The sequence below is a fragment of the Eschscholzia californica genome, unplaced genomic scaffold (assembly GCF_041429995.1).
Source record: "Eschscholzia californica isolate CP2 unplaced genomic scaffold, dmEscCali1.0.p SCAF_1, whole genome shotgun sequence".
Classification (NCBI taxonomy): domain Eukaryota; kingdom Viridiplantae; phylum Streptophyta; class Magnoliopsida; order Ranunculales; family Papaveraceae; genus Eschscholzia; species Eschscholzia californica.
This window is the reverse complement of record NW_028238198.1, coordinates 1491426-1519042: the sequence shown is the minus strand read 5'-3', so window position 1 is coordinate 1519042 and position 27617 is coordinate 1491426. Positions and strand designations below refer to the sequence as shown.

General features: G+C 36.0%; 3 protein-coding genes and 1 long non-coding RNA gene across 5 annotated transcripts; 1 reads left to right on the top strand and 3 right to left on the bottom strand.

Annotated features, from left to right (window-relative positions):
- Positions 1-784: 784 nt before the first annotated feature.
- Positions 785-4034, bottom strand: LOC147563028 (uncharacterized). Of its 2 annotated transcripts, none has more exons than XM_086633760.1 (6): positions 3659-4034; positions 2637-2920; positions 2387-2493; positions 2150-2282; positions 1669-1863; positions 785-1338 (listed from the first exon to the last, which is right to left on the bottom strand). In XM_086633760.1, exons 2-6 carry the CDS (start codon positions 2904-2906, stop codon positions 1000-1002), a joined length of 1044 nt encoding a protein of 347 aa, XP_086489886.1. In that variant the 5' UTR covers positions 2907-2920; positions 3659-4034; the 3' UTR covers positions 785-999. The 2 variants fall into 2 exon arrangements, with proteins under 2 accessions (XP_086489886.1, XP_086489893.1); XM_086633767.1 differs by lacking the exon at positions 3659-4034 and adding an exon at positions 3393-3535.
- Positions 4035-4383: 349 nt separating this feature from the next.
- On the top strand, positions 4384-9572 carry LOC147563027 (uncharacterized). The gene is made up of 5 exons (XR_015236269.1): positions 4384-4533; positions 4620-4681; positions 5709-5954; positions 7516-7559; positions 9079-9572. It is a non-coding gene; the product is annotated as an uncharacterized LOC147563027 (long non-coding RNA).
- Positions 9573-10724: 1152 nt separating this feature from the next.
- LOC147563026 (homeobox-leucine zipper protein HAT5-like) lies at positions 10725-16461 on the bottom strand. Its single transcript, XM_086633748.1, has 5 exons — positions 15609-16461; positions 13605-14648; positions 13116-13252; positions 12617-12856; positions 10725-11411 (listed from the first exon to the last, which is right to left on the bottom strand). The coding sequence occupies exons 2-5, from the start codon at positions 13684-13686 to the stop codon at positions 11022-11024; spliced, it is 849 nt and encodes a 282-aa protein (XP_086489874.1). The 5' UTR covers positions 13687-14648; positions 15609-16461; the 3' UTR covers positions 10725-11021.
- A 7709-nt stretch (positions 16462-24170) lies between these two features.
- Positions 24171-27577, bottom strand: LOC147563025 (serine/threonine-protein kinase 52-like). Its single transcript, XM_086633740.1, has 6 exons — positions 26562-27577; positions 25644-25765; positions 25321-25517; positions 25050-25224; positions 24752-24886; positions 24171-24663 (listed from the first exon to the last, which is right to left on the bottom strand). The coding sequence occupies exons 1-6, from the start codon at positions 26830-26832 to the stop codon at positions 24457-24459; spliced, it is 1107 nt and encodes a 368-aa protein (XP_086489866.1). The 5' UTR covers positions 26833-27577; the 3' UTR covers positions 24171-24456.
- Between the last annotated feature and the right edge of the window lie 40 nt (positions 27578-27617).

The following is a 27617-nucleotide window of genomic DNA, read 5'->3' as shown; positions in this document are numbered from 1 at the left end:
CTCTCTGTGTGTGTATATATATAGTTTTACATCAAGAGGGAGGATGAGAACTCAACATTATAATGATGGATCCAATGATTCATTAACTTGTCTAAAGTTTTTTTTTTTTTTTTTGTTGAAGGAACTTGTCTGAAGTTGATCCTTTCACAACATAAAAATGATGCTATGATGGTTGGTCATTTCCACCTCCAAAATTGGGTTCTAACGGACGGCTGTTGTTCAATCTAGAATAATTTGTACAGATCTTGGTAGATCTGTACAATAATGGCTCTTAATTCCAAAATCCAAATCATGATGATCAAGTAAAAGTAGCCTTCATTCAACAAAAAAAAAAAAAAAAAAAAAAGTAAAAGTAGCCTCATTTTTCAAAAAGTGTCCTAACTTGTAACAAAAGTTGGTTCCCCGACTTGAAAAATAAATATATCGATTTTCAAGGCCCTAAATGTGTAGATTTGAGAGAAGATTCAGCTAATGATAGAATTTTATAAGTGAAACTACTTCAAAGCATACTATCCAAAGAACAAATCGCCCCATCAAGACCTCTCACATCAAGAACAACCTACAGACAAACAACCTACAGGTGGGGTCATGCGAGAGAGTTGTATGTACAGACGAACTACCCATATGTGTAAGCACATACAACACTTACTCGACCTCATATGTTTAAAATCTAAACCCTAACAGCTATCGCGCACAAGTTTGTTTGATCTACTAGCTACCACCAAACAAGTAAGAACTTTAAAATACACAATGTCTCAAGTGGATCATATATATAGTGGGGTTCCAAAAGAAATATTATATCCAACTTTTACCATAATTTGGGAGAAAAAATCTCCATGCTTTCAAACTCAATGCATGCTATATAAGATTCTCAAAACATCTCACTAGAATTTACATGTAAATGAAAAAGACCATCCAAACCAAACCAAAAAGAATTGACTATGACAGTGAAAAATATAAAGCTCATATATATGTCCAGAAATGTATAGTTCTGTATTGTTAAGAGCTCACAACGTGACCTAGTTTTGCAGTTTTCGTAACACGAATGACAGCTTCTGCACTCAAACGATTGAGTTTCGAGAAGCAAAAGTTCTCCCACATCCTCGCTGACGAAGTCCCCAAATCAATCTCACCCTGCTCGCAATCTGCAGCTAATAATACACCAGTCGGATATTCATCTTTGTGTACAAGGGGATCGTCGGTACTTTCGTATACTGTTCGAAGTTCCAAAAGGAGGATTCGAGCTGCTTCTCTTGATTCCGGAAGTTGGTCGGTGAGTTGTGGTGCAGCTGCTTGGATCAACTTATCAATCCCGAAAGCATTGATTCCGTCTTTTCCCTGCAAATCACATACCAAAATTTAGAATTCATAAACACCAAAGAAAACATCATTAAGCATGGTTTAAGCATAATTCAATTGCCCACATGAACAAGAGTTTTCACTCTTCCAATATTTTTGTTATCTGTCAGTCACTTCAGTCCATCTTTCGGAAAGGATTAATTGAGATCAGGTGAAGTTCAGATATGTTTATGAAAATCATAGCTGAATAGAATAAGAGGAGTCTCCTTATCAATAGGACAAGGATAAAAAAGAACATGAGTTCCAAATTAAAGTGATGTTTCACTACTAAAATAGAGAAATAACAAGACGAGCAGAATTAGATCTTACTAGTTGCAGAACACTTCGACAGAAACATGATGATGCCTTTGCTCGTATGCGAGGGTTCCTGTGCTTAAGATGTGGTATCACCTTTGGTAATAATATGGTTGAGGAAATCCGAGTAGTCATTGCCACCAAAGCTTTCTCGGCAGCTTCACAAACAAATCGTTTATCTTGCGAAGATTTTAGAAGAAGCTGGACAAGCTGAAACAGAATGGTAGAAGTAATTTAAAAGAACGACCACAATAAAAGAAACAATTGGAATAGTAAGATTATAGATGCTTAAAAGAATAGCATAGAGAGACCATAAACTGCAGAGACCAAGGGAAGAAGTTTATCCATGACATATTTGGGCTGCCTAGGGCATATCTTTTAGTCGGCTATGTTTCGGAAAACTTTTCTTTTCTTTGCTTTAATTTTCTAAGTTCTTCTTTTCAATAAAATCCATCCAATTGCGCTTCACCGAAAAAAAAAGACAGAGAAAACTAACCAAAGGGTCCAAAGAGTCAATCATAGTATCACCATACGCTTTAAATATGTCCTCAGATGTCATAATTGCAGTTTTACACACAGCACTTCTCGGATTCTTCAAGGATTTCACAACCAGGGAAATCACATTCCCCCTGTTCATTAAGATAGGACGGCAATGTGAGAAAAGAGAATTTGCAATGATGAGTCGCAAACAACGCGTGAAACTTTCTTAATATATAAAAAAAGAGACACGTACAAGGTATCGATAATTGCTTCTTTATGAAATATTGACAACCTCCGTGCATTGTTGAGTGACTCGCACAACAATACCCAATCCTTAGAGTCCAGTCCCGCTAATAATGTCTAAAAAATAGCAAGAAGCACAAATTAAAAAGTGACAACGATTAAGGTTAAGACTCGAGGTAAACTTATCATGAAAGAAGACTTGAAAAAGTGTAAATTAAGCAACAAGAAAATGGCTCATGAGCAAAATGAGTAACTCCTACACTTAGAACTTTATCCACATCCTCCACGTCATTCAGGTGCTCAGAATCTACGTATTCTACTTCCACGACACCTACTTCTACTCCATTACCCCCAATTTCTTCTTCCTTGACTGGAGTGGCCACAGAAGCAGGTTTAGCACTTCCCGTTTTCTCAAGATTTTCATTGTTGTTCTCAATGTACGACTTGGGTAAGCTATCTTTACTAGAACTCCCATTTCTCCTCTCAGACCCTGGTAGTGTGTTGTGATCTCTGAGGGCCTCCGTAGTCATCTCTATGAAGCCGTCTGTAAAGAAAAAAAGACAATCCCATATTGAAATGATAAGGCTTATCTTGTACGATCATGCACGAATATCGAAAAACATATGCAGAGCAATTGTATCTATAAAACCCATGATTGTATAATTAAGCATAATAGTTGCCCTAGATACGATTTCTTCTAGTTAAACTGTAAGTAATCAATAGGAAGTACAAATAAACCCTAAAATGGAGCTTTATGTGTAACTGGATCATGTCTACCATTGAATGGACCTTTATCAACATCCACCAAACTAAACTAAACACAGGGTAACTGAAAAAAAATGTTTATCATTTTGCATCTAGAAAGGCATAATTCTCAGTACAAAGTGGTCTCTAAATTGAATTGGTGCTAAGTTTCTCAACAGCTAATAGTACAAAATTACACCTAATTTCAATTGGAATGAATCTAGAGGGTGGTAGAACGATAAGAACAAGTAAATTAGGGCAACAGTATGTACCCAACAATAACCTAACCAACACAACCCCTCCAGAAAAACAGAGATCTACAAGTTACTAACAAAAATGGGATGAAACCCAAGTGAAGAAAAACATTCAAGATACTGAAGAAACAACAAGTTGGCATACGAAGATCCATTCTACTAACTGTCTATTTCGATTACGAATCAATGACTTAGAAGATCAAAAACCTAACAGTATAAGTTCAAAAGAGTGCGAGTAAATACAAAACAAAGTAAGAGAGAGATAGAGAGATGGAAGAAGTTACCGAAGAAGAGAAAGTTAGAGAGAGAGAGAGAGAGTGATGTATTTTAAGAAGGCGCAGTGATGAAAATGAAGAAAATCTCGAAGAAGAAAACATGCATCGCTTTCAGTGGTCTCCTAATGATACTAATATCACCATTTTTAGAGAGAGAAAGAGAGAAAGAGAGAGAGAGAGAGAGAGAGAGAGAGTAACCAAACCGGCGGAAAAAGTGAGTGAATAGGGTGGTGGTAAAAAGGTGAAGGTGCGACGACGACCTAGAGACGAGACCACACGATTGGCACGGGAGATTCATTTCCAAGTTTTTTTTTTTTTTCTCTGATGAAAGTTTCCAAGTTAGTAATGACCTAGAGAGTAATGACCCCCCCACCTATACTTTTTTTCTTTTTCTTGAGGATGGACCAATTCCATTGCCCAATATATTACTCCAGTATAATGTTTAATTTTTTTTTGTTAAGAGAGTATAATGTTTAATTAGTTGTCTCCATCATCTCTTGCTTGTTTTTATTTTAATTATTGAAAATAACATGTTAGTAGGTGAGGTTTTTGTCTATATAGTCTTAATCATGATCTCAAATAAAAACCCCAAAGACATCATAAAACCAAAATCGTAATGCACAATCTATATAATAAAATAGGTGGAAACATGCTGACCGGGACAAACAATTGGATAAATCCAGCCGTCCAATACACGTCAGCACTCTCATCCACCACCGGATTGAGTGACTCATCCCAGCCTGTAGCAATGCATCTTTTCGCCATCTCACTTCATCACGGACAGACACACCTATCGGTCGTGCTTCTTCTCAATTCTCTCCATAAAAACCCTGTGCTTCATAATCTCTTCCAAATATCGATTGGCTCCAAACACTCTGATCAAGGTTAGTTTTTGCATCAACCATTGTAATTTTCTTTCAATTTCATTTTCGGTTTCCTGATTTTCATGATTCTTCCTTTGGGGTTTCAGTCGATCTCTTATCCGAATCTATTTGTGATACATCAATTGGGGATTCGGTAGACGCCGGGAAGGTTGGTTTTCTGTTCTCTTCATCTTTAGAGAAATCTCTGATTTTGTCGCAAGGTCAGTTTTTGTATCAACCATTGTTATGTTCGTAATTGGATTCAGGAAAAATAGGAAGAAGTAAGTGGATTGTCTATGTGAATTTTGTGCATACTACATGTTTGGTGAAATGTCTGTGTGATTTTTTCCTGGTGGAGTTCCTAAAATTAACTCTCTCTACATAACAAAAGTTCCTTATAAATGTGTATCAATCAATAATTGTGAGAGGTTGCCCTAACATGGACCAAGTACTATTGTCTGGTCCATGTATTCTGTCAAGACTACCAGTGAAAGTTCTAATTAGATTGTTGTTGTCAAGACCAAAAAGACAAATACACATATATAGGCTTATAATAACCTCCAAAAGTTGGGTTCATCCTAAATTTCTACACATTATTCAACATATTGATCTTCTACCCATTGGAAGAAATTGGATGTGTGTTGGGGAATAAGGATCATTTAATCTTACTACTCCCAACAAGAAACTGGGTTTGGTGATAAAGGATCATAAGCTCAAAAGATAATAAGTTCCAACATTTATTATAGGTTAGTTTTGAGGACAATTTTCCCTTCAATTCAATTTGTACTAGACTCTTTTGGTAGAGAAAGAAGCACGAAGAATTCATAAACATCTTCATTAGTTGTTTAATCATGTGATTGTTACAAATACGATATGCACTTCTTATTCGACGAAATTCCTCTGAGAATTTATAATAAACTTATCGCCAAAATTTTGCTTTCAATTTGCAGTTTACTGAAGAGGAACCAGTAAACTTGGTCCAAGTACTATTTTCTGGTCCAAGTTCCTAGAATCTTAACTTTGATTTTCTAATTGTCCTAGAATCTTACCTCGACCATGATGACCACTTCGTCCTTTTCTTTTAACTACTTTGTCTAAAAGGAATAATCATAACTTGGCGGACTTGTAACTTATATTACGGAACGAATAGTTTATACATTATAAACTAATTTTTCAAGTCTTTTTTATCGAAACAGGTGGATGGGTGCTGACCGGGACAAACCCCGGGATAAATCCGACCCTCCGTCCCACATCAACATTCCTATCCACTGTTAGATTCAACCAATCGGCCAGGTAATAAATGAGAAAATTTTCATTTGCAGACGGACACGACTTTTCCTGCCAGACACATCTCTTCTCAGTTTCCTCATTAAAACGATGGCTTCTCGAGTTGGAGAATATTTGTGCTTCGTGTCTCGAATTTTTCACTGCACGGAAGCAAGGTTAGTTTGATTCAATCCATCTATTTTCTTCTTCTGAAAATCCAATTTCAGTTTTGGTTTATTGATTCAAATGAATATGTAGGTTCATTGATTTTACTGTTCTTGGTCCAATTTCAGTGTTGGTTTATCTTAGTGTTGTTTTGGTTTGATTAAATGTTTAAGAGTATTTGTTTAGATGTCTTTAGTTTTGGTTTGTGTTTTCTTCTCAAGGTTTCTATTTTGTTCTCAAAATCCAATTTTTTTGCAATCTTCAATTTTGGTTTGTATTTTCTTCTCAGTCTTGTGTTTGAGTTCATATGCTCACAAAGTGTTTGAGTTCATATGCTCACAAAGTGTTTGAGTAAATGTCTTAAACACTTTAAAATCCAATTTCTGTTTTGGTTTATCTTGGTGTTGTTTTAGTTTGATTAGATGTCTCACAGTGTTTGATTAAATGTCTTCAATTTTGGTTTGTATTTTCTTCTCAAAATCCAATTTTTTTGCAATCTTCAGTTTTGTTTTTTATTTTCTTCTCAGTTTTGTGTTTGACTTCATATGCTCACGAAGTGTTTTATTAAATGTCTGAAACACTTTAAAATCCTATTTCAGTTTGGGTTCATCTTCAATTTTATGTTTCATCTTACTACTCTGTACACCCGTTTTTTTTCTCGTAACGCGGTTCACCTTCAAGGCTGTCTGCACAATATTAAAAATTAACTTCTCATTGCTTATGTAATTTTGCTAAATAGGTTACGTCTATGAACATGGGGATTTGATCCAACGCTATATTGACACTGAAATAAAAAACGTATTCTATGTTGACACTGTTTGATCTGTTAGTGTATCTACGGTTGCAAAATAAAATGATATGACATATTTCTACTCACACAAAGACTCATACACCCCCAACTATATTCTTTTTCTTTTTTATCAAAGAAAAGAGAATGTGTAATTTTAGGGTTCGAATGAAAAAGAAGGCACTGACAGATCCTTATCGAACACGTGAACACACACCCCTGACTTTAAACCCTTGCAGTCCAAATTAGTTTCATTTCTTTAGCTTCATAGTTCTTATAACATATCCTTATCGAACACGCGACTTCCAATCGCATAGGCCCCGTCACATGTTTGATATTTAGATAGGGCAGTATGAAACTGATTGTCAGTCCTCCGATCAGACACCAAGAGTTATGGAATGTGGAAGATATTTACTATTGATTGTACGTGGAAGAGTTTTTGGTAACTATTGGACATGGTCAAACTATACACATGTCGAAGGGAATGTCCATTCTTTTGTAAAAATTCAGCCTCTGCAGTTGATTTTAATTCGTGGATGATGTTTTAAGATTTCAAGGACTTCTGTTCCATATGCCAAGTAGGTGCCTGATGAAACCCAGTTAGCACATGTTCCCCAGCATTATCTTACATTTAATGTTTCAAAATTCTGGTTTCATTTGGCCGCAAGTCTTTTGCTATATCCACTTTTGAAGAAAACACAACCGATGGCGGCAATCTTGCTAATATATATAACCAACTTGTTATATTTCTATGAAATGTACTAACTTATGTTGCTATTTTTCAGTTTCGACCCTTCAAACTACGTTAGTCTCTTGTGCACTTCACTTGGTAAGTAATTCCAATTTGTTTTTCTGATACTTATTGCTTTAAATTTGAAGTGATTATGGTAAATCATTTGTTCCAAATCTGATTAAGTGGTTAATTATTGATGCATACATTTTGATTCTGGGATTTTATAGGGCGTTATAGTTTCGTTTTGCATTAACTTCTTAGAGTATTCCGATACTAGAGAAAATAACAATGGAAAGTACATACTAAAACCTCAATATTGTTGTTTTGTACCTAAGAACCTCAAATAGTTGGATATAGAAACGTAAATAATTTTATAATTTCTGTAACTAAGAAGGAATTACACTCTACGATTTTATTTTAGCTTTTGATCTTTGAACATAATTTTTAGAAGTTTAGTTAAAAAACATGCTACGATAAGTACGCATTCGAGTTAGTTCCCCTTAAGCTAAAATCTTTACTTCCTCTTTCAAATTTATAGGATGGCCCAGTTTCGTTTTGCATTAACTTCTTTTAGTATTCTCATATACATGGTAGGTCACGAGGAAGGGAAGAATAACAAGATAACATGAAAGCTATACATACAAACAAATTTTTCCTTTCAACAAAAAGAAAAAAAAAACAAATTTTTCGACTTTTTTCAACCAAATGGTAAGTGATGATGTCTAATCGTCTTCACGTGTGATTTCGTAGTTCTTCTATGTTATTTTCATGAATATCATGGTAATATGGTAGAATGTGTATTATTTTTTAACAACTCAAGATCATCTTCTTCTTTTAAAGTGTTTTATTTTTTTGTTGTTTTTGCCCCTTTTATTTTGTAGGTAACTAATAAGATTATCTATAATTCTCCGTGCCGGAGGCACGGGCTATAACCTGCGATGTTTTAACGTAATGTTTGTTAGCATCAATGAAAACAAACATTTATGAAGTTTTATCAGAGCCAGTAATCCGATAACTTGCTGATAACCTCGAACCGCATTTTGCTTTCCATGATAGTATAGGACAATAGTTACAATATGTAGTGACGATAAAATAGGTTACTTGAACCCCCTGCTCATTAGTAGTGAAAAATTGTGCCAATGTTCATAACATAAACCATTTAATCAGGTAAATACTATTCTTCTTAAAGGATAATCATTTCTGCTAATTCTTTGTTCAGGAGTACGTATTCTGTCTCTGATATATGAAATATCACAAATATCAACAATATGTAAACGGTTTTTATGCCCCTTTTATTCTGTGGGTAACTAATAAGATTATTTATACCGAATGAGACATTACTCCCATGAAGTAATCATGGATAATAGAGAATTCTTTTGTTTTAGTACTTCAAACTGTTCGAAAGATAACTCAAGGAATAAGTCTCCAAATCCGCCCTCAATTCATGGAAATTTTGATTACGAGTCTCGCTGATACTCATATTAATCCCTGGATTGCGAGGCACATCATTGATATGTTGAATGACTCAGTCGTTTCTATTAAAATAAATGCTACATTTTGGCTCCTTTCCTTTTTCATTTCGTTTTGAACAATATCTACTTCTGATCTCTTGCAGCCAGAGTGCCAGACCAGGATATGAGAAAACCAGTGCTGATACTTCATGAAGATCATTCATGGAACCTGTGTCTATCTCATAGAATGGCCGATTTATGTTCTGGAAGATCCAGAGTCTCACTATATTTACGTATGCCAAAAAATAGAAGAATCAATCGACGTCAGCACTGAAACTCTCCCGTTAGAGAAGGAAACTGTCGTACTTCAATAACACAGGTTGTGACGACCTAAAGTATCAGCAAGTATACTCCGAAAGCCTCAATAATGGCATCTTCCTTTTCATTGTGTCTTACTTGTGTGTGGGAAGCTTTACGTAGTTGCACATTTTGTAGTAAATGTGTTCCGCATCACTGAAAACAATTACCTATGATCACCAAGGAAGAAATAATGTCTCTGTGCGGTAAATTTGCTGAAACACGGTGCATTTATAACAACAATTCCACCTGAACCCAGAAAACAAAGTACAAATGTGTTGAACAAGCTGGCTTTATTGGAATCAAGGGTATTCACCTTATATACTTATGTGTTGAACAACTTCATATATATCACAGGTCACCACCCTCTTGCAAAAACTAAAGAGGAAGGCGAAAATTATTATTTATGTTTGCTCGTGACACTATTGCAATTCTTTACATTTTCATTCTTGAAAAATACGTTTGGCTTAGGGTACAGGCTATACCTTTAATATTGGAACTTCTCTATCATGTTGAAAGGTCATTAACGAAGAAGGGTGGGCAACTACCACAACAAAAACAACTTTAACAATACCCATTGCACTATTTCAAATTTTCTTGTATTTTTATTTATTTCGATGAAAATCAACCCGACTTACTCTTCATATAATTATCCGTGCCGGAGGCACGGGCTATAACCTAGTATATATATATAGGGCAAAAGTCAATTGTCATTTGTTAAAGTGTTACTCCGTTTATTAGTTTATTTTTTCTTTAAAAATATATTAAACTATGCGAGTTGGTACATATTTTAGTTTCATGACACGATTTATGACTTAAATTCAGATGTGCTGTATCTTGTTCTGGATTAGCGCTTGGTTGCTTGAGTTTTTAGGGTTCTTGGAGGAATTGGAGCACCCCTATCTCTTGACTATCTACCATGGAATTTTGTTCATTTAAGAGATGGGGTCATGACCTTGGTTTGTCCTGAACCATTTCCCACCTTTCCCCCCTTCTTATCTACTTCCTCATGGGGTTTTAGGGTCCAGCCTCCTACTTTACAAACAGTGGTGATATGTGTCTGGTATAAACCAGCTCTTACCATTTCAAGTTCACCACTAGTTCATATGGTGAGCAAATATGTAAATAAGATGTTCCAACTTTCCAATAGGTCAGTCTGTTGGACTTATCCGCACAATCTTACTTGGTCGACTAACTTTGTCTCATTCAAATAGTCCAAATATCAACCCAAATCTCAATCATCTAAACGAGCCAACACCTTAAACAAAAACAAACATTTTGAAATGAGACTCGCGTAAATACAAGACATCAAGTCAGATTTCAGACCTTACTAAGAAAAATAAACACTGAATCAATCAGACTTGGAACTAGATAACATAATTTAGCAATAAAAGAAAAGAGAAGGTGTAGGTGGGAAAGATTATATTTTTTTTTTTTTGGAGCAATATCACACTTTCAAGAAATAAAGAGTAAATTAAAATTCACAAACATTGTCACTAGTTGAGGTGGGTATTTGACAAAGATCAGTAGTCTATATAAAGGTCAACATCCTCAAACAGCTAGTACAATTTTTTTATATATAAAAACTGTCACTGTTGCTTATTCTTACCTTCTTATAGTTGCATACATTAACATTACACAAAGACTTTCATAGATCTAGAGAGAGAAAGACCTTTTGTTCTTCCAAAGGTCATCTGAGATTGGGAAGTACCATTAACTCTTAGTCAATGGCAGTAGCTTTCAGCTTCTTTTAAGGCCAAATCAACCAATTCAACCCCTCACCTTCTTGCTCCTGTCCGTGCTCCACACCCCAATAGCTCCCATTATCGTCGCTTCCGTCATCTACTTCTGATTGGATGGTCGCATCGACCAGTCCCATGGTGTACCCATGGTACACATCGTCGGGGAAGTATGAATCACCACTGTCCACAAAGTTTGGACCATCCTCGTCTACCACAACACTCGCGCCTGTGCCAGAACTCATGTGGTCCTCAGCCTTGACGTTAAATTGTACAGCTGCCATGAGACCGTCCATGGTGGTGGTGCTGTCGTTGAAGGTGAGTTGTGGGTCAGATTTCTGACCCACAACTACCATTCCCACCGCCTCCTTTGCTTGAAGCTTTTCATTTAGCGAAACCACCTACACAATATTGAACGACGACAGAAATTGACTTATTAAATGCTTGTAGTTGTTCTTACACAATTAGATAAGAAATTCAAATATATTAAGTACTGAGATATAACGCTATAATATATAGCGAACACCATAATATTACCCGAAAAAACATGGAAAACGGCTTGTATTATACTGCTACAAAACTTGGTTTAACTTGCAAGATTCTAACAAATTTCAAGCACACGTGACAATTTCATGAGTATGTCTACTTTCATTATATTATTTATTGGTTTTGCTCTGCTTTGGGCCGCATGATAATGAAATGGAGAGAGCTAGTGAATTTCTGTATTCCACTATCGCGGTTCAACAGAACCTTCCACGGCACCTTTTAGTGGTGCCGTCTACTGTTATAGTGAATCACTTTCCCCTTTACCCTATAGCTTAGAGTGGCCCGATTCTTTTCTTTTTCTTTTTTCCTTTACATTGAGCGCTTCCCTCACTATCCACTTTCATGCCAGTTAAACAACAGATTTAAGTATTATTATCACGAAGTGGGGTGGTTGGTTGTTTTTTGCTACCTCCCCACATGAAAAGGTCTAACAAAACTCTTTCTTTCCCAAATAAGAGATTACAGCTAACCCACCTACCGGCCACCACTCACTTTCCTTCAACGGGGTTCTTTCGAAAGCCTATACTTTATTTCAGTTTGTAAGCTTCTAAACTTTTCTTATCCGAAATCAACTGATTACAGGTGGAGACGTCTTAAATCTTATGTACTTAGTTTATGAGAATTCCCATAATCTATGTGGGATTACTCTTGCACTCCTCTTCGTCAAGGACTTGACCCTTTATTAGTGGCATAGAACACCTCAGATCATTCAGTCCAAAGGGCATAATCTGATACTATATTGAGTATGGGAGCTTCCGTCTTAGAACTAGTTGGTGACAACTAGAGAGACCCTACCCTAGATCTATTATACTTGCTTATGAGACTTTTTTTGTCCACATGAGACTATCCTCACACATACGGGTGACCCTGAGCTAGCCCTTAATGGATAGAAATTTTGTGGGATGATTCGAAGGTAAAATAGATAAAATGTCCAGTGTAACTATCAAGGCTCTAAGCGAAACACTAGTTGCAGCAAGGTATTCAGCCATGTTACATTTTGATTGAAATTAGCGAACTTAAAAGACAGAAACGAGCAAATCAGTAAAGCTCTAGTACATACCTCAGATTGGAGCTTTTCCTTCTCCTTAACAATAGCGTTGTAATCAGAGAGAAGGGAGTCGTAAGATGACTTAAGGAGATCGTAATCTCTCTCGAGTTGCTTATTCTTCCAACGAGCCCGTCGGTTTTGGAACCACACCGCTACTTGTCTTGGCTGCAACCCGAGATTCTTGGCCAGCTGGGTTTTTCGTTCAGGCTCCAGCTTGTTCTCTGCCTCGAAGCTCTTCTCCAACGACAGAACCTATAAAACCCCATTTAAACATAATCACATATTCAAATGAAGATCAATATACCAAAATGAAAGATAAAGTTTCAAGATCTATCTATTTCGAATCTTTATAAGATATGGGTATACTAAACTTATATCACTTTGGAATAGATAGTATCTCATACCATTTCGATAAGAAAAATAAAATAAAATATGAAGAATATGAATATGGCATATATCTTAAGGGATCAAGAGTATAGATTCGATACTTCAACAAAAGCATTGTACTAACCTGTTCGGAGGTGAGGCGCCGTTTCTTTTCCGGCAACTGTTCATCGTAAAATTCTTCGTCGTAAAGTTCTTCTTGAGAGCTGAAGAAAAATGTCCTCTTTGAAGGTTCTTCCATGTTAAACAATGATCTTGTTGGCCCTGTAATATACATATGTAGATGTTCTATTTAGTCTAACTAGCTAAGAACCATATGATTTCGAAAAATAATGCTAAAAATGAAGATGGGTATCTTCTTATTTGACTAGAAAATTGTTTGGGAAGATGGGTTTAATCAATCAAGACAGATACTTGAATAAATTTTTAGGTTTACGACTAGATAGATGTGGAAAAATCAGATATTTTTAGTAATAAGTAATTAACTAAGATTAAATATTCTTTAAATTCAAGAAAATTAACAAATTACTTAATAACAAGATCATGATAAAAAAACAAATCAAGAAAAAAAAAATTGAAAAACGAAGAAACTGAAACCCTAATATGAAAACCTTACCTTGAAAAGCATGATCCCCATTTCCAAGAACTAACATATTTCCATGGCAGGAGCTACCGAATAAGAAACGACCGGAATCCATTTCCAAAACGAGTTTTTGTTTTGTGTGTCAGATCGTCGATGAGTTTTTATTCCGACGATAGATTTTTCAGATCAATATGAGAAATCCAAAATTTCAAATTTACTCAAACAAAAGAAACCCCAAACCCTCAATCTTTCTCTCTCTCTTCTTGTATCGACAATTAGGTTTTCTATCAGAAGATCATGATCTTGTGACGGAAAAAGCTAGTACTCCATAGTAATCTAGTCGGAACCTCTAACGGACATACACAAAATCCCATCACGAGAAACAAATTTCCCAGCTCCGGCAATTTTCACCCCCCACCCTATACGAATTTTAATTTACACACCAAAGAGAAAAGAAAAATTTAAACAGACCCTTTGATGGTTATACTCTATCATATAGATCAATTTTCTACTGGAAATGAACCGACTGAATCTGACACACCGGTGAGAAAAGGTTCGGATTCCGGTGAGAAAATGGTTTTCTCTCTGTTTTTTGCCGCTAAAGTTTGGTTTAGTGTGCCAAGGCTTATTTATAGTGAAAATTGACAAATGACTCGTCACTCGTATAACCTTTTGAATAATTCCGTTTTGGCCCCAATTTGTGACCAATTCACCTTTTTGACCCCCATAAATACTTTTTGGTCAGTTATTACATCATCAAGTTCTGACCAGATATTTTGTATTCCCAATCTACCCCTCTCACCAAATTAAAATCTGGTCAAAGCAACTAACCTAGTTATTATTACCCTATTTCATTCCCTAAGACTCTTCTCTCTCCCGTTAATTTCTACTTTTTCTCTCTCTCCCAATAATTTCTAGTTCTTTCTCTCTATCCATTTCTTTCTATCGGATCCACCATGGAAGAAGCTTTTTTCTCTTTCTTATCTTTGGGCAACTTTAAACAATAAGAAAAAGAAACATAGGCAAGAAAAGCAGTTCATTATTTTAAATGTAAGTATAGGAAATCTTACATCTTTCCTGTAAATAGTGTAGGGATTTACACCCTTCTACTAGTGTTTATAGCGGAAATATGACATCTAATGTGTACACTAGTATTCCCAGGATCACATGCAAAACTAGTAATTAATCTAATGGAGATAGTAGATTGCCTTAATCGCTTTTCCCTCGAACTAGTTGAATTGATTGAAGAAGACCAAGAGCTTCAAGTGTAGCTCCTCTACTTGGGACACGAGCAATCAATTTGATCTCCCACCTTGTTGTATAGCTAGCACACCAATGGTGGTTGGAAAAGAAGAACACCTTCTTCTTTGACTAGATTGATAGTAATGGGAATTAGCTCACTTTCTCCTCTCTACTTGATGTGGTAGAGTAAGAAAGCTTAGAGAGAAATTCCACACCTTATTCTCTGCCCTAAGAGTGTTTATATAGAACCCTAATAAGAATCCACCTCCTTTTAGGTTTCCTAAAACACCCTTTAGAATAAGATTTAGGGAAATAGTCGAAAATAGCAACTATTGGTATTTTCTCAATTCCCCAAGTAGGAGGTGTCCAAACACCACGAAAATTGGCAGATATAATGTTTATTATATCAGCAACTAACCCTCCAAAATTTAGCCCAATCCGAGTCCTAGAAGTACCCGAACCGGTCTAGGCCCAAAAACCCTGTTTTTGGCCTTTTTGTACTATCTTTGCCTAATTCCTTTTAGGCCTATGAGATATGTTTATGGGACACTCCCATGATTATATCTCACTCCCACTAGTCATATCCTAGATCAATTTGTCACTCTTATGTGTAACCCGTTGTAGGATCCGATCGAAGTTAGCCGCGAATTACTTCGTAATTCGACGATCGTAGTTGGTCTCTAGCTACAACTCTACGATCCCTAAATCAATCGGACTTGATGATCTTCCATATCAATTGTCCTATCCGACAAATTGTTCGCATTGTCACCTTGGTCGAAGGACATCTCCTTCAACTCCTTCAAATAGCTCCTTGAAATACAGCGAAGTCGGGAAGATGAATCATCGACAAGAAGATCTATTGTAAGTCAATATTCTATACTATGTTGCAAGTTTAATACACCAGGATAATAAGGAATCTTAGTTTTAATATCAGACCAAATACTATTTCCTTGAGGTTTCCAATCTAAAAGACCAAAATGAAATTCAGGATTCAAATCATACATAAATACTTTTAAGGGTGCCTTATTTGATTGACAAATCACATCCTTTTTCACTGGTTCTTCCACATTCTGATCTGAAGAATCAATGGGTATTGAATCTGATGAAATGGGTATTTTTGGAATCAACAACATTTTCATTTTCATTTAGGATTTGGGTATTCTCAAAATCAATTGTTGAAAAAAGTCTTGAATTAGGTAAGAAACTGTAATCAATTAATTGAATATGCCCAGTGGAACGAAGAACAAAGAACCAAGAAAAAATGAAAATCAAAGTTGTAATTGTGAAGAGAAATAACAGAGATTTTCGAGATATACAGATGAAGGGGTATTCTTTTCACCCATATTGCTTTACTAATCAAAATTGAAATTTCTTTATCTATCCTCAAACAAAAAAGAAGATTAATATTGTACAAAAAAAAAGAACCCATGAGGAAAACTTTACATTAAGGTAAAGGATTTCAGAGAAAATTAATGGTGGATTAGATCAAGAGAGGGGCAGAAATTAATAGATTTCAAAGAAGCTTCTTCAATGGTGGATCAAGATAGAGATAAATGGAGAGAGAAAGAACTAGAAATTAATGGGAGAGAGAGAAAGAAGTAAAAATTAGTGGGAGGGAGAGAAAGAGACTTGGGAAATGAAATAGGGTAATAATAAGTAGGTTAGTTGATTTGACCTGTATTTGATTTTAATTTGGTGAGAAGGGTAGATTGGGAGTACAAAATATCTGGTCAGAACTTGATGATGTAATAACTGACCAAAAAGTATTTCTAGGGCCAAAACGAACTCCCGAACACTTATGGGGCCAAAACGGAATTAACCTTTTTTTTTTAAAATGGACTACGATATACGTTAGTCATTACATGTCATTGACACATCATCAAGATGTGATAAGCGCGATAACTACCTATGTTAAACTACGAAAGAAAGAGGTCTAGAATCTAATAACATATTAAAGAGGCCTAAAATCTGACAAACCTGAGACCACCTGAATTTTGGAGTTTATGTCAATACTAACCGCAATAAGACCTACGATTTTGATGAAGAAGTCTTTCGTGTTTTTTATAGAATTATTTCTTTTTTGACCCTCTAATTTATGACCAGTTTTGTTTTGGGTTATTTCCCTAATGGCCCCCTACTTTGTGACCAGCTTCCTGCTTGGCCCCCTACTTTACAAGAAATACCCATATGGCCCCCTTCCGTTATAACACCGTTACTCTCTCTCTTCCATTTCTTTTCTCTCTCCTCCAGCATGTTTTCTCTCTCTGCCACCTCGTTAAACCAGCCACATCATCGTCTTCACCGGCAGGGTCGCCGACCGGCCAAATTGTGTAATTTGGGACCAGAGTTGTTTCATTCTACTCGATGGTGTATCATTGTATTAGAGCATCTCCAATGCAACACTCAAACTCTAAATCTTAGAGTGCCACGTAGGAATTTTTAGAGTTTTTCTTTAAAATCCATCTCCAATGCAAAACTCAATATGAATCTCTAAAATGATGTGTCAAGATTTATTTTAGAGATCCTTAAGAGGACACTCTAAATTTGGAGTGTCCTCTTGAGTTTCTCTAAGTGCCACAACCTCTTGAGTGTTGCATTGGAGAAGGCTTTGCAATAGAGTATCTCTAAAGGGCCAAATAGGAAAGAGACCATTTAGAGATCCACTTCTCACACTTGACACATAGGATTTTTAGAGTTTTTCTTGAGTCTTGCATTGGAGATGCTCTTATTTTATAGCTGAGACTCTTAAAAAAATGCCAAACATGTCCCTGTCGATGACAATTAAGTTGACACAGTCAGTTTTGCACGTCCACGTAATCATAATTTTACTCGATGACATGTAATGCGGTATACTGTAAGAAGTTGGATTCAACACCTGTAGTGATGTTATTAGTTTAAATGCATCAACGAAAAAAAAACAGTTCTTGGGATTTCGTATACTTATTATTCAGATTTTGTATTGAACACAAAAGTCATTACACCATTACATGACATAAATACATCATGAATTGAATAAAATCAATAAGTATGATTTCAAAGATTTCTTAAGACATGAGAACCTATTTTTTTTTTTTTTTTGTTAAGGATACATGAGAACCTATTTATTCCTAACTCTATATGGATACATACAGATTTAATAAATCATAAATTTCTGTGTTTATTGCAATCGATATCGGGACTACCACTGTGCGAAGTTAATGTCCAACCAGTAAACCAAATGGCCGGTGGTGGACTTATTCAAAAGTTTTTTTTTTTTGAATAATTGATTCCATTAATCAAAGAAAAGTCAATTACAGAGGTAAAAGACACTAAGTGAACAACAAAAGCTAAAATCTCTAATTAGTCCTAGGGACCAATTCTTCATATGCCAAAGTATGAGGGGCTGAATTAGCACTTCGAGGTCAATAGTTGAATTTCACTCGTCTTTCCCTGGCTTCCTCATGTAGCAGTTGAATCTCATGTTTCAGTCTCCACGGGATGGAAGGAGAGCGGAAATGGGGGGAATGTTATCGTTCGCGAACCAATTACTTCACCGGTCGAATCCCTCATAACTGCCGCCGCCAATGCTCCCTCAGATTGGAAAGCACCATCAGCATTCACTTTAAAGCATCCCTGGGAGGAAGGTGTCCAAGTTTGTACATGTGCATCATCAACAACAAGAGCTGAAATTAACAAGTTAGGGTTTCGTTGGAGTTCCATTTTTGTCAGTAACCATAATCTCTCCAACGTAAAGCTTTGTTGTCTGAAGTATAGTTCATTGCGATTTTTCCACCATATCCATAATAGATAAGTGAACTTGTACCAGATCCCATTTGCTACTTCTCATCTGTTCAGTATATCCTGCAAATTTTTTTTATAGGATCTAACCTTAATTGCAATAAATCTGAAGCATCATAATACCAATAAGATTTATAAACATAGGACACGAACCAAATAAATGAGATAGAGTTTCTACTTCCTGGGTATTACATAGTTTGCAAACTGGATCTATATGTTGCATGCGTCTGTTTATGTTTGACAATGTAGTCACTCCATTATGCAGTAATTTCCATACGAATAATTGTATTTTCTGGGTCTATTAGAGTTTTTTTTTCAAAGTTTACTCCATGGAAAAGTCTGTACCTGCTCTGGTAAAGTTGAGTGTTGTTTTATAAATGAGTAGTAAGACTTGTTCAAAAGTTGATGTAGCATAAATCTAACGAAAGGACATTGAAGATACAGTTTTGATTGTATTGAAGTGGAAACTTTTAATTTGCTTTTCACTTTTAGACATTTTGGTGGGCATTATAAAATCAAACCAATAGTGTTATAAATTGATCACCTACTTTGTATTGTCTTTGGCGTTATTGAGTTGAATGCATTCATGCGGAGTATTTTTTATTCCACATTTATTACACCATAAAATACATCTTTTATTTCACATATCCTGACATTAGTAGATCCATAACAAATGCTTTTCCTTTTCTTTCAGAACAAGGCTAGCACTTTCTGACGTATAAGTAGCATATTACATCTACGTTGAAATCAGAAGTGAATCAGACATCTACATCTTTTATCCTACTTTAAGCATTTAAAAAAGTTAATTGATTCAGACTCTACAGTTTATTCGACACGAAAAATATGTTATCGATAACTTAGAGATATGCTATAGTCACTTTCTGACACCTCTTCAATAATTTTTCCCTCGTCATGCAAATTTTATGGATTTAAGACCACATATATCTTATTGCCCCTTGGATCTTCATTCCACTCTAATTGCCTATAGAGAATTTATGGTTAATTCTTACGTATTCTGAAGAAATATTTAACTAAACGACACATAATTGTGGAACCGAGAATCAAAAGCTAATGTGCGTGGTGGGAACAAAGGAAAAAAAGGGATACATTGCACTTAATATATCATTCTATGATTCTAAAGTAAGCAAAATATAAAATAAAGTTCTCTTTTTTATATGGATCAAATAGCCAAATGACAAAACCAAATTGAGAAGAGTTTTGCAATAATATCTAAGATGTACCAACCGTTGGATTATCTTGCCACCCATCATCCAAATAGGTATAAAATTGATCCAATGGTTTACATATAAACATTCAGTTCATTGACTTATTTCATAAAGTGAATCAACAACATATTGATCAAGTAGATAGTATTTTTTGAGTTTGAGATAACACAATTTAGTGTTGGATCAAGAGAGAAGTATAGTTATGGAACCATGTTCCATGTGTTGGCCAGTTGTCCATCTTGAGTTTCATTGCGTGAATAAGATAAGAATTTTGCTACTTAATAGGGAAATGGGTCTCCTCATTAGCCAACAAAACACATGACCTTAAGTATCTAATTTTGGTAAGATTAAGAACATAATTTTTATATTTGCTCCTAAAAAAATGATTTAGTGAATATAATCTCAGAAGTTTGAAGTTAGAATCTGAACTAATTAGGTTTATTTTTTATATCTTGTAAAAGTTTATATGACTCCACGTATGATGTTTGGGATATTTTTTTTTTTGGAAAGTTGACTATACAGAAGTTACAAAGACATCGATATATCATCAAGATGTGATAAATACGATAACCGCCTAAACTTAAACATTCTAAACTATAGGGACTAAAGCCCATCTAAACTCGAGGCCTAAAGCCTATCAAACTACCTTTGAGAATCGAACTTGGGACATTTAGGGATTCAGGGTACACGCCTTATCAACTGAACTATCAGTAGTTGGCGATGTTTGAGATATTGAACTTAATAAATTTAGGTTTTTTTCCATCTCATTTGAAGTCATAAAGTTTTTATTTGTCTTTTCGTGTCCATCAAATGCTAGTTTGGAGTATTTGTATTATCAATTTAATAGGATTACCATTCAAATTTATACCCTTAATTAACCAAGGTTGTTTCCGCAAATTAAATGTAATTGTTGAATTATAATGTGATCTCTTAACAAAAAAAAAAGAATTATAATGTGATCTATATACATTAGTGTTTGAGTTATCTCGCATGTACGTTTGAGTAGCGTACTGATAGAATATTGACGTTATTTATGAAATCGATATCAAACTCATTTGTTTTTATTGTTATGTTAAGACAAAAAATTGGAAACGGGATACAACTCAAGGGAATGCTTTTTTTAAGATGATTATTCCTAACACATCATAGAGTCAATGGCGATGGCAAAAATGCTACACATACATGACACCTAATACACTAGTAAAAATCCATTGATTTAATAATGTATTTGTTTTAAAATGTTATAGAATAAAAAATCATAATTTTTTTTAAATGACACCCACCAATGGTATTTAAGATAAGTCAACTTTACAAAAAATACAATATAAACTTAAAAAGAAAATATTAAAAGAAAGTAAAAAGAAAAAAAAGATAGAAGAATGACTACTCATAAAAAAAGATGTGGATGTGTTGAAGAATAAATGTACAAGGGGGGAGGCATTTTAGTTTTTTTTTTTTCTTCACTAATAAGGTAAGATTTGTTTATTCTTTTCTTTTTTTCTAGCTTTAGGAAAAGTTTAAGGGTTTTTTTATACAAAAAAAATAAGATATAAAGGAGTATTGATCATAATATAGGAACATTTCTTTGATGTAGATGTTCTGTTTTTTATGTTGAAAGATGTAGATGTTGCATCATCTCAAAAGTGGTGGGAGCATAAACGTAGCTTTAGTTAGTGCTTTCTCTCTCTAAAACTATTTTTTTTTCCCTTACTTGCTTTTGTGTACATGGTTGACATTGACTATAAAGCCCTCAATTTTAATAAAATTTGAGAATCTAAGATGTGGGACACATGTAAGCATGGGATTCATTTATCCCTTATGGAACCTATTAGGACCCACCTACAAGCATTTAGTATAAGAATCATGATAACTTTTAGGGTCATTTCTCTATAGGCCCCCTGCTTTGTGATCAGCTTCCGGCGTATCTCCTACTTTATCAATAATATTGAGAAGACCCCTTTTTTTCCGTTACCGTTAAGCGTCTGTTACTCTCTCTCCTCCGTGTCATCACCTCTCTCTGCCACGTCAACTTTCTCGCTGCATCATCATCTTCTCCGATAGGGTCGTCGGCTGGTCAAAAATTCCGGCGACCGTCCAGCGACCTTCATACTTAAAAAATAAAATAATTTTTTTCTCTCTCTCTAAACACTTCGCCGAAGGGATTTCCCTTAGTCGGAGGTCTGGTTTACCAGATCTTAGGTTTGTTCGTTGAACAGACCTCCGGTGAAGGGGGTTCCCTTCGCCGGAGTGTTCAGAAAGAGAGAGAGAGAGGAGAGGAAGTTTTTTTTTTCTTTAGTATGAAGGTCGTCGACCGGTCGCCGGAATTTTTGACCGACCAGCGACTTTATCGGAGAAGATGATGATGTGGCAGAGAGAGGTGATGAGATGGAAGAGAGAGAGTAACAAACACTTAACGGTAACGGAAAAAAGGGGGCCTTCTCGGTAATTTCAATAAAGTAGTGGGCTTCGCGGGAAGCTGGTCACAAAGTAGGGGGCCTTTAGGGAAATAAAGGGTGAATTCCGTTTTGGCCCCCAATCTGTGACCAAGTCACCATTTTGGCCCCATAAGTGTCTTACAGTTCGATTGTCTGTCCAAAAGCCAAATTTCCCAGAAGCATCCCTGGCGACAAAATGAAATTATTTGTCAAAAAAACTAAAAGCATAAATGTCACACCACCTCTATCTTCCTCATCATTTTCACCATATCATCTCCTCAATCACATCTCCTCCTCTCCACCTCACATTTCTTCTCCGATGATAGGTCGTCGAAATTAAAAAAAATTCAAATCGGCCACCTTTGTCGGAGGTCTACTCCAACAGACCTTCGAAGTTTGGTTCTGCTCGACCTTCGAAGGTCTGTTGGAGCAGACCTCCAACGAAGGAAACCCCTTCGCGGAGGTTTTAGAGAGAGAAAGGATAGAGAAGGGAGAGAATAAGAAGAAGAAGAAGAAGAAGAGAGAAAAAAAGAAGAAGAAGAAGAGAGAAAAAAATAAATCTTTTTCTTTTTTTGTTAAAGGTGGCCAATCAAAATTTTATTTCGGCAGACAACTTTTCACCGGAGAAGAAAGGTGAGGTGGAGAGGAGGAGAGATAGGGTGAAGTAGAAGAGAAAGAAAGAGGTGATGTGACATTTATGCTTTTAACTTTTTTTTTCTGTGAAATAATTTCATTTTAACTCCCAATGGGTACTTCCTGAAAAAATTGGCCCTTTGAGGCCAAATGTAAATGTCGGACACTTATGGGGTCAAAACTCCACAAATTGGGGGTCAAAACGGAATTAACCCAGGTTTAATTGAGGTTTCATGGTCAACTATAATATTGATGTGGGTTACATAAGTGAAGATAAAATCGAAATTGTATAGAGTATTCTCTGTGTTTTATTTTTGATGGGTGAGAAAAATAAACTGAAGATTATTGGTTTTTCTTTGTTTTTACTTCGATCACTCAAGACAATCTAAGCCTGTAACGATAGAAAAAGAAATGATTTACTTAGCCCAATTAAAATCAGAAATACGCATGTAAGTTGACCACTTTTCAGTGGTTGATGTGAGAGGTTTAGATCATACTTTGTGATATGGGTCGCCGGTAAAAACACTAATATTCTTTTTTTTTTTTTTGGAAGTCGACTACGATCTACGTATGTCGTTACATTTGAAAAAAAAACACTAATATTCGGAAAAGAAAATCTCACAAAGTCAAAAGAGGTCAAAAGCTAGATATACTTAGGCTAATGTTTGGATCATCTCATATATGGGCCGGAGATAAAATGGCCCATTGGGTTTATGGGCTCCAGTAGAACTTGATGCACGAGGCACATCAATTTGTGGGCCAAACTACACAAATTGTTCTGAAACCCAATTTTCAGCAAACGAGAATGAAAGGCGACTAGTATTTACAGAGCTCTTAAGAGTCATATCTGAGTCGGTCTGACCTAGTTTGCGATCGGAGAATCTGTTTACTAGTTTAAGTTTTTATCATTTATCAGTATGGAAAAAGACTGGGTGACCGACATTTAGGGCGTGCAATTGGCGTGAATCCACATCCAATCGTTGGATTCACGCCACTTTCTCTTGATGAAAGTGGGATGAATCCAAACCTCTTGATGAAAGTGGGATGAATCCAAACCATTGGATAGGGATTCACGACAACTTCACGCCAAGTTTGTCGGTCTCCCTATCACGGTTGTGTCAGTATCTAGTTAACCCAAGCTGCAAAATTTCAGGCTAAACTTCTCTGTAAACTTATGTGATGTTATCATTTTTTTCTGTTCATTTCCCTGTCATCTTCATTCTTTTAACTTTTGAACTCAATAATTATGTATTAGATTGCACTTTTAAATCTTGGACTCAACATTATTCAGGTAAATTTGTCTTCTTTGTTCATAAAAATAAAAAAGATTATTGTTACAGAATAGATGGGAGAAGAATTCAACCGAATAACCTGGATTTCAATGGAAATACACAATAAACATAGAATGAACAAAAGAAAAGCTATACACCACTGATGGAGAGATTTAGATACAGAGATTCTCTTTATCATACATCAACCAAATCTTCTCTCCTCTGAAACACCCATTTTCTTAATGAGCTTTTGTTCACTCAATATACTTCAATAGTTCAATTTTGTTCCCATAAGGGTTCTTTATGGTCCCCTTTTCTTACGAAAGCATAGACAACCTTGAGCTTGATCGACTGGGATCATTCCTCCACCCTTTGACGTATCAATGGCTTCTAACAGCGTTACGACTTCATCCATCTCTGGTCGTTTATCGGGGTTTGCATCCCAACATCGTTTCATTACATTCGCCAAAGAACTTGGGCAACAACGAGGTATCTCAGGTCTTAGATTCTACAAAATTCAAGTCTATTTTGATTAGCTCTCTATCTTGTCAGTGTTGACACAATGAATCTATGGAGATGAAGAGTAGATTACGTACCTGACGAACAACAGCTGATGTGACTTCTGAGAAACTTAAATCAGGATACGGCATGTCACAACAGTATATCTCCCACAAGCATATACCAAAGCTATAAACATCACACTTCCTGTTATACGGGTTCCCATTTAGTACCTGTACCAAATGACCCAGCCGTTTGGTTAGAAAACAACAAATCGGAGTTTTTCGATGAAAAAAGAAAGAAGAGGTAAATTTTGCTCTTCTCTGCAACATTATCTCGAAGCCATTCCCCGTCAATTGTTCTCTAAACCCTAATTGAATGGTTTGAGAATTTTACCTCAGGAGCCATGTAACCTAAGGTCCCAGTCTCGCCAGTCATGTCGTGAGGGTTCTGAGCTTCGACACGAGCAACCCCAAAGTCGGCTATTTTCACAGTGCGGGTCTTATCCAAAAGCATATTTTCTGTCTTTACATCTCTGTGGACAATCTTCTTTGAGTGAAGATAACTCAACCTACAATAGTGGAGAAGTCAGAATTGCCGAAGCGCACCTACAAATGAAAAGGAAGTATGGATTAATGGAAAAAGGAAATAGTGCTTAGAGTTTGACCCTCGAGCGAGATCTAAGGCAATTTGGTGAACGACTTTAAAAGCTAGCTTCCTCCTCCTATTTTTTATGAGGTAAGATTTTAGTGCTCCTCCAGGTAGATATTCAACAACAACACAACAGATATTACTTGGCATTCCAATGAAACCGTTGTCGGTTTGTATGCTCAACCCTGAATTACCCATTGTCGCCCCTATGAACTGAAACCGAGATTTAAAAATGATTTAATTATCCGAGCATAAGACGTTATGTTGAATAGGAAAAACCAAGTATTCAAATCGTTAGATATAGGAAAATCCAATGGGGAAACAAAATTTGAAGGTTACCTTGGTTACATTAGGATGATCAAGCTTATGCCATACAACGACTTCTTGAGTAAAAGCAGACCTAAGTGCAGCAATTTCAGCTTCTGTTCTATGACCCTCTTCTCCCCAATCAAGCATTTTAACTGAAGGCGAAACAAAAAAGATCAACATAATTATGACTTCCCTTAGCATGTATGGACCAATCCTCATACAAAGGTCTAAAGTTTGCATCCACTTCTAATATCAGTATAAAGTAGTAACTCGTGAAGAAAACAAGTGGGAGTCATTTAACGATAAAAATCACATAAGAGTTGACAGATCTATCATCTATGCGGGATTATAATAACCTAATACTTTTATTGAAATGGCACACCGGTTTTATAGAATACGCTGAACCTCCATGACTAAGAGAGCTGAATCCTGCTCTCTTCAGTCGAGACGAGAGACACCCATGTCTCGACCTTCACGACAACGACTAAAAATTAATCAAGCCATAGAATAGAAATCACTACACACAAGGAAATGCAATAGCTATCCACAAGAAAAAGTAGACAAAAATGGTCATGGATGGGAGTTACTAGAATTAACAAGATTAGAAGAAACAATCTATTGAAGAACTACTTATCAAGTATCAACTGCCCTAAATCCCATTGACAAAAATGGTCATGGATGGAAATTTTGCTTCATAGTTCTTCCCCCAACCTAATCAGTTACTAAAAGGAAGACTAGATCCCCCTTCCCTCAAACCTTGCCACCTAAAAAACACTAAAAATTGGGGAAGAACAAATTGAACCAAAATTGAGTATTTAGAAGCAGAATTAATCAAACCCAGTGACCAAAATGTGTTCCAAAACCACATAAATCAATGGAACTATGAAATTAACAAAATGGGTATTCAATAAATAATGTAGATTGGAAGTTTGATTTTATTTTTTGTACCTGCAACATCAATGCCGTCATAAATGCCTCTATGAACAGTACCAAAAGTACCACGAGCAATTACAGTTTTGATAATAAGTTTAGTTGGATCGATCTCCCATTCTTGTCTATCTTTATCTCTTGGTGTTCCTTCTCCACCACCACCACCAACAGTTTCATCTCTTTTCTTATCCATAGTCCATGCTCTACTAAGATGTTTCTCTAATTGTTCATCTAAACTCTTCAAATCAATTTGATCTGCTCTAACAAACCCATCATTGTTTTCCTTCATCTTCTCTCTCTCTCTCTCTCTCTCTCTCTCTCTAAAACTATTATGTTAATACACAGCAGCAACAACAACAGGGAACAAAGAAGGAGCAAATTTTGGTGTTATTACAGAAGAAGATGAGTGAGAAAAATGGGTTTTGATTATCTTTTCTTCTACTTTCTTCTTTCTATCATCATCATCCATGTGGGCACATGGATTGCCTGAACATAACTGGTAGTTCTGACCCACCTCTTGTCTCCTCTCTCTCTCTCTCTCTACCTGAGTTATGGGGTTGATAGGCTTCACGGTTTGTATATACTTTCTTTTTCCACAACTATCACTTCAAGATGAAAAAAGAGAGTTCTTGACTTTTGTTAATCTGGTTGGGAAGTGGATATTAGTTCTTGGTAATTCAGTTGTGTCATGGGGAAAGCCCTTTGAACCTGTCCGGCCCGTGCACGAGCCATGGTGCTCGCTCGGAAGCACCCAATACCCGACTCAGGATATAGCCGATCCTCACTGCCACGGTTAGCACCCGGCTGCTAGTAGGCATTGGGCGTAAAGTCAGTCACCTGGCTTTGCTTTTTTCAGGCTCTCGGACTCGGACACGCTTCGGCGCTTCGGACAGAAAGCATATAGTTCGAAATTCGAATGCACAAAGGGGGCTTTTGTCATCCGTTTTGCCAGGCTCAATAAAAGATGGTACCCATGGGTACCAGGCCCAATCCGTTTTTTCCACCACAAAAAAAAAAAAAAAAAAAAAAAGTCTTATTCAATCAATGAAGTTTAATTCAATGTTAGTATATAAT

Coding starts and splice junctions, on each gene's coding strand:
- LOC147563028 (XM_086633760.1), bottom strand. CDS start 2,906: ATGACTACGGAGGCCCTCAGAGATCACAACACACTACCAGGGTCTGAG. Junction 1,864..2,149: donor TTGACTCTTTGGACCCTTTG/GTTAGTTTTCTC, acceptor ATTCTGTTTCAG/CTTGTCCAGCTTCTTCTAAA. Junction 1,339..1,668: donor GTCGAAGTGTTCTGCAACTA/GTAAGATCTAAT, acceptor TGTGATTTGCAG/GGAAAAGACGGAATCAATGC.
- LOC147563025 (XM_086633740.1), bottom strand. CDS start 26,832: ATGAAGGAAAACAATGATGGGTTTGTTAGAGCAGATCAAATTGATTTG. Junction 25,518..25,643: donor ATCATCCTAATGTAACCAAG/GTAACCTTCAAA, acceptor TCTCGGTTTCAG/TTCATAGGGGCGACAATGGG. Junction 25,225..25,320: donor GCCTTAGATCTCGCTCGAGG/GTCAAACTCTAA, acceptor CCACTATTGTAG/GTTGAGTTATCTTCACTCAA.
- LOC147563026 (XM_086633748.1), bottom strand. CDS start 13,686: ATGGATTCCGGTCGTTTCTTATTCGGTAGCTCCTGCCATGGAAATATG. Junction 13,253..13,604: donor TGGGGATCATGCTTTTCAAG/GTAAGGTTTTCA, acceptor TGTATATTACAG/GGCCAACAAGATCATTGTTT. Junction 12,857..13,115: donor GGCGCCTCACCTCCGAACAG/GTTAGTACAATG, acceptor GGGGTTTTATAG/GTTCTGTCGTTGGAGAAGAG.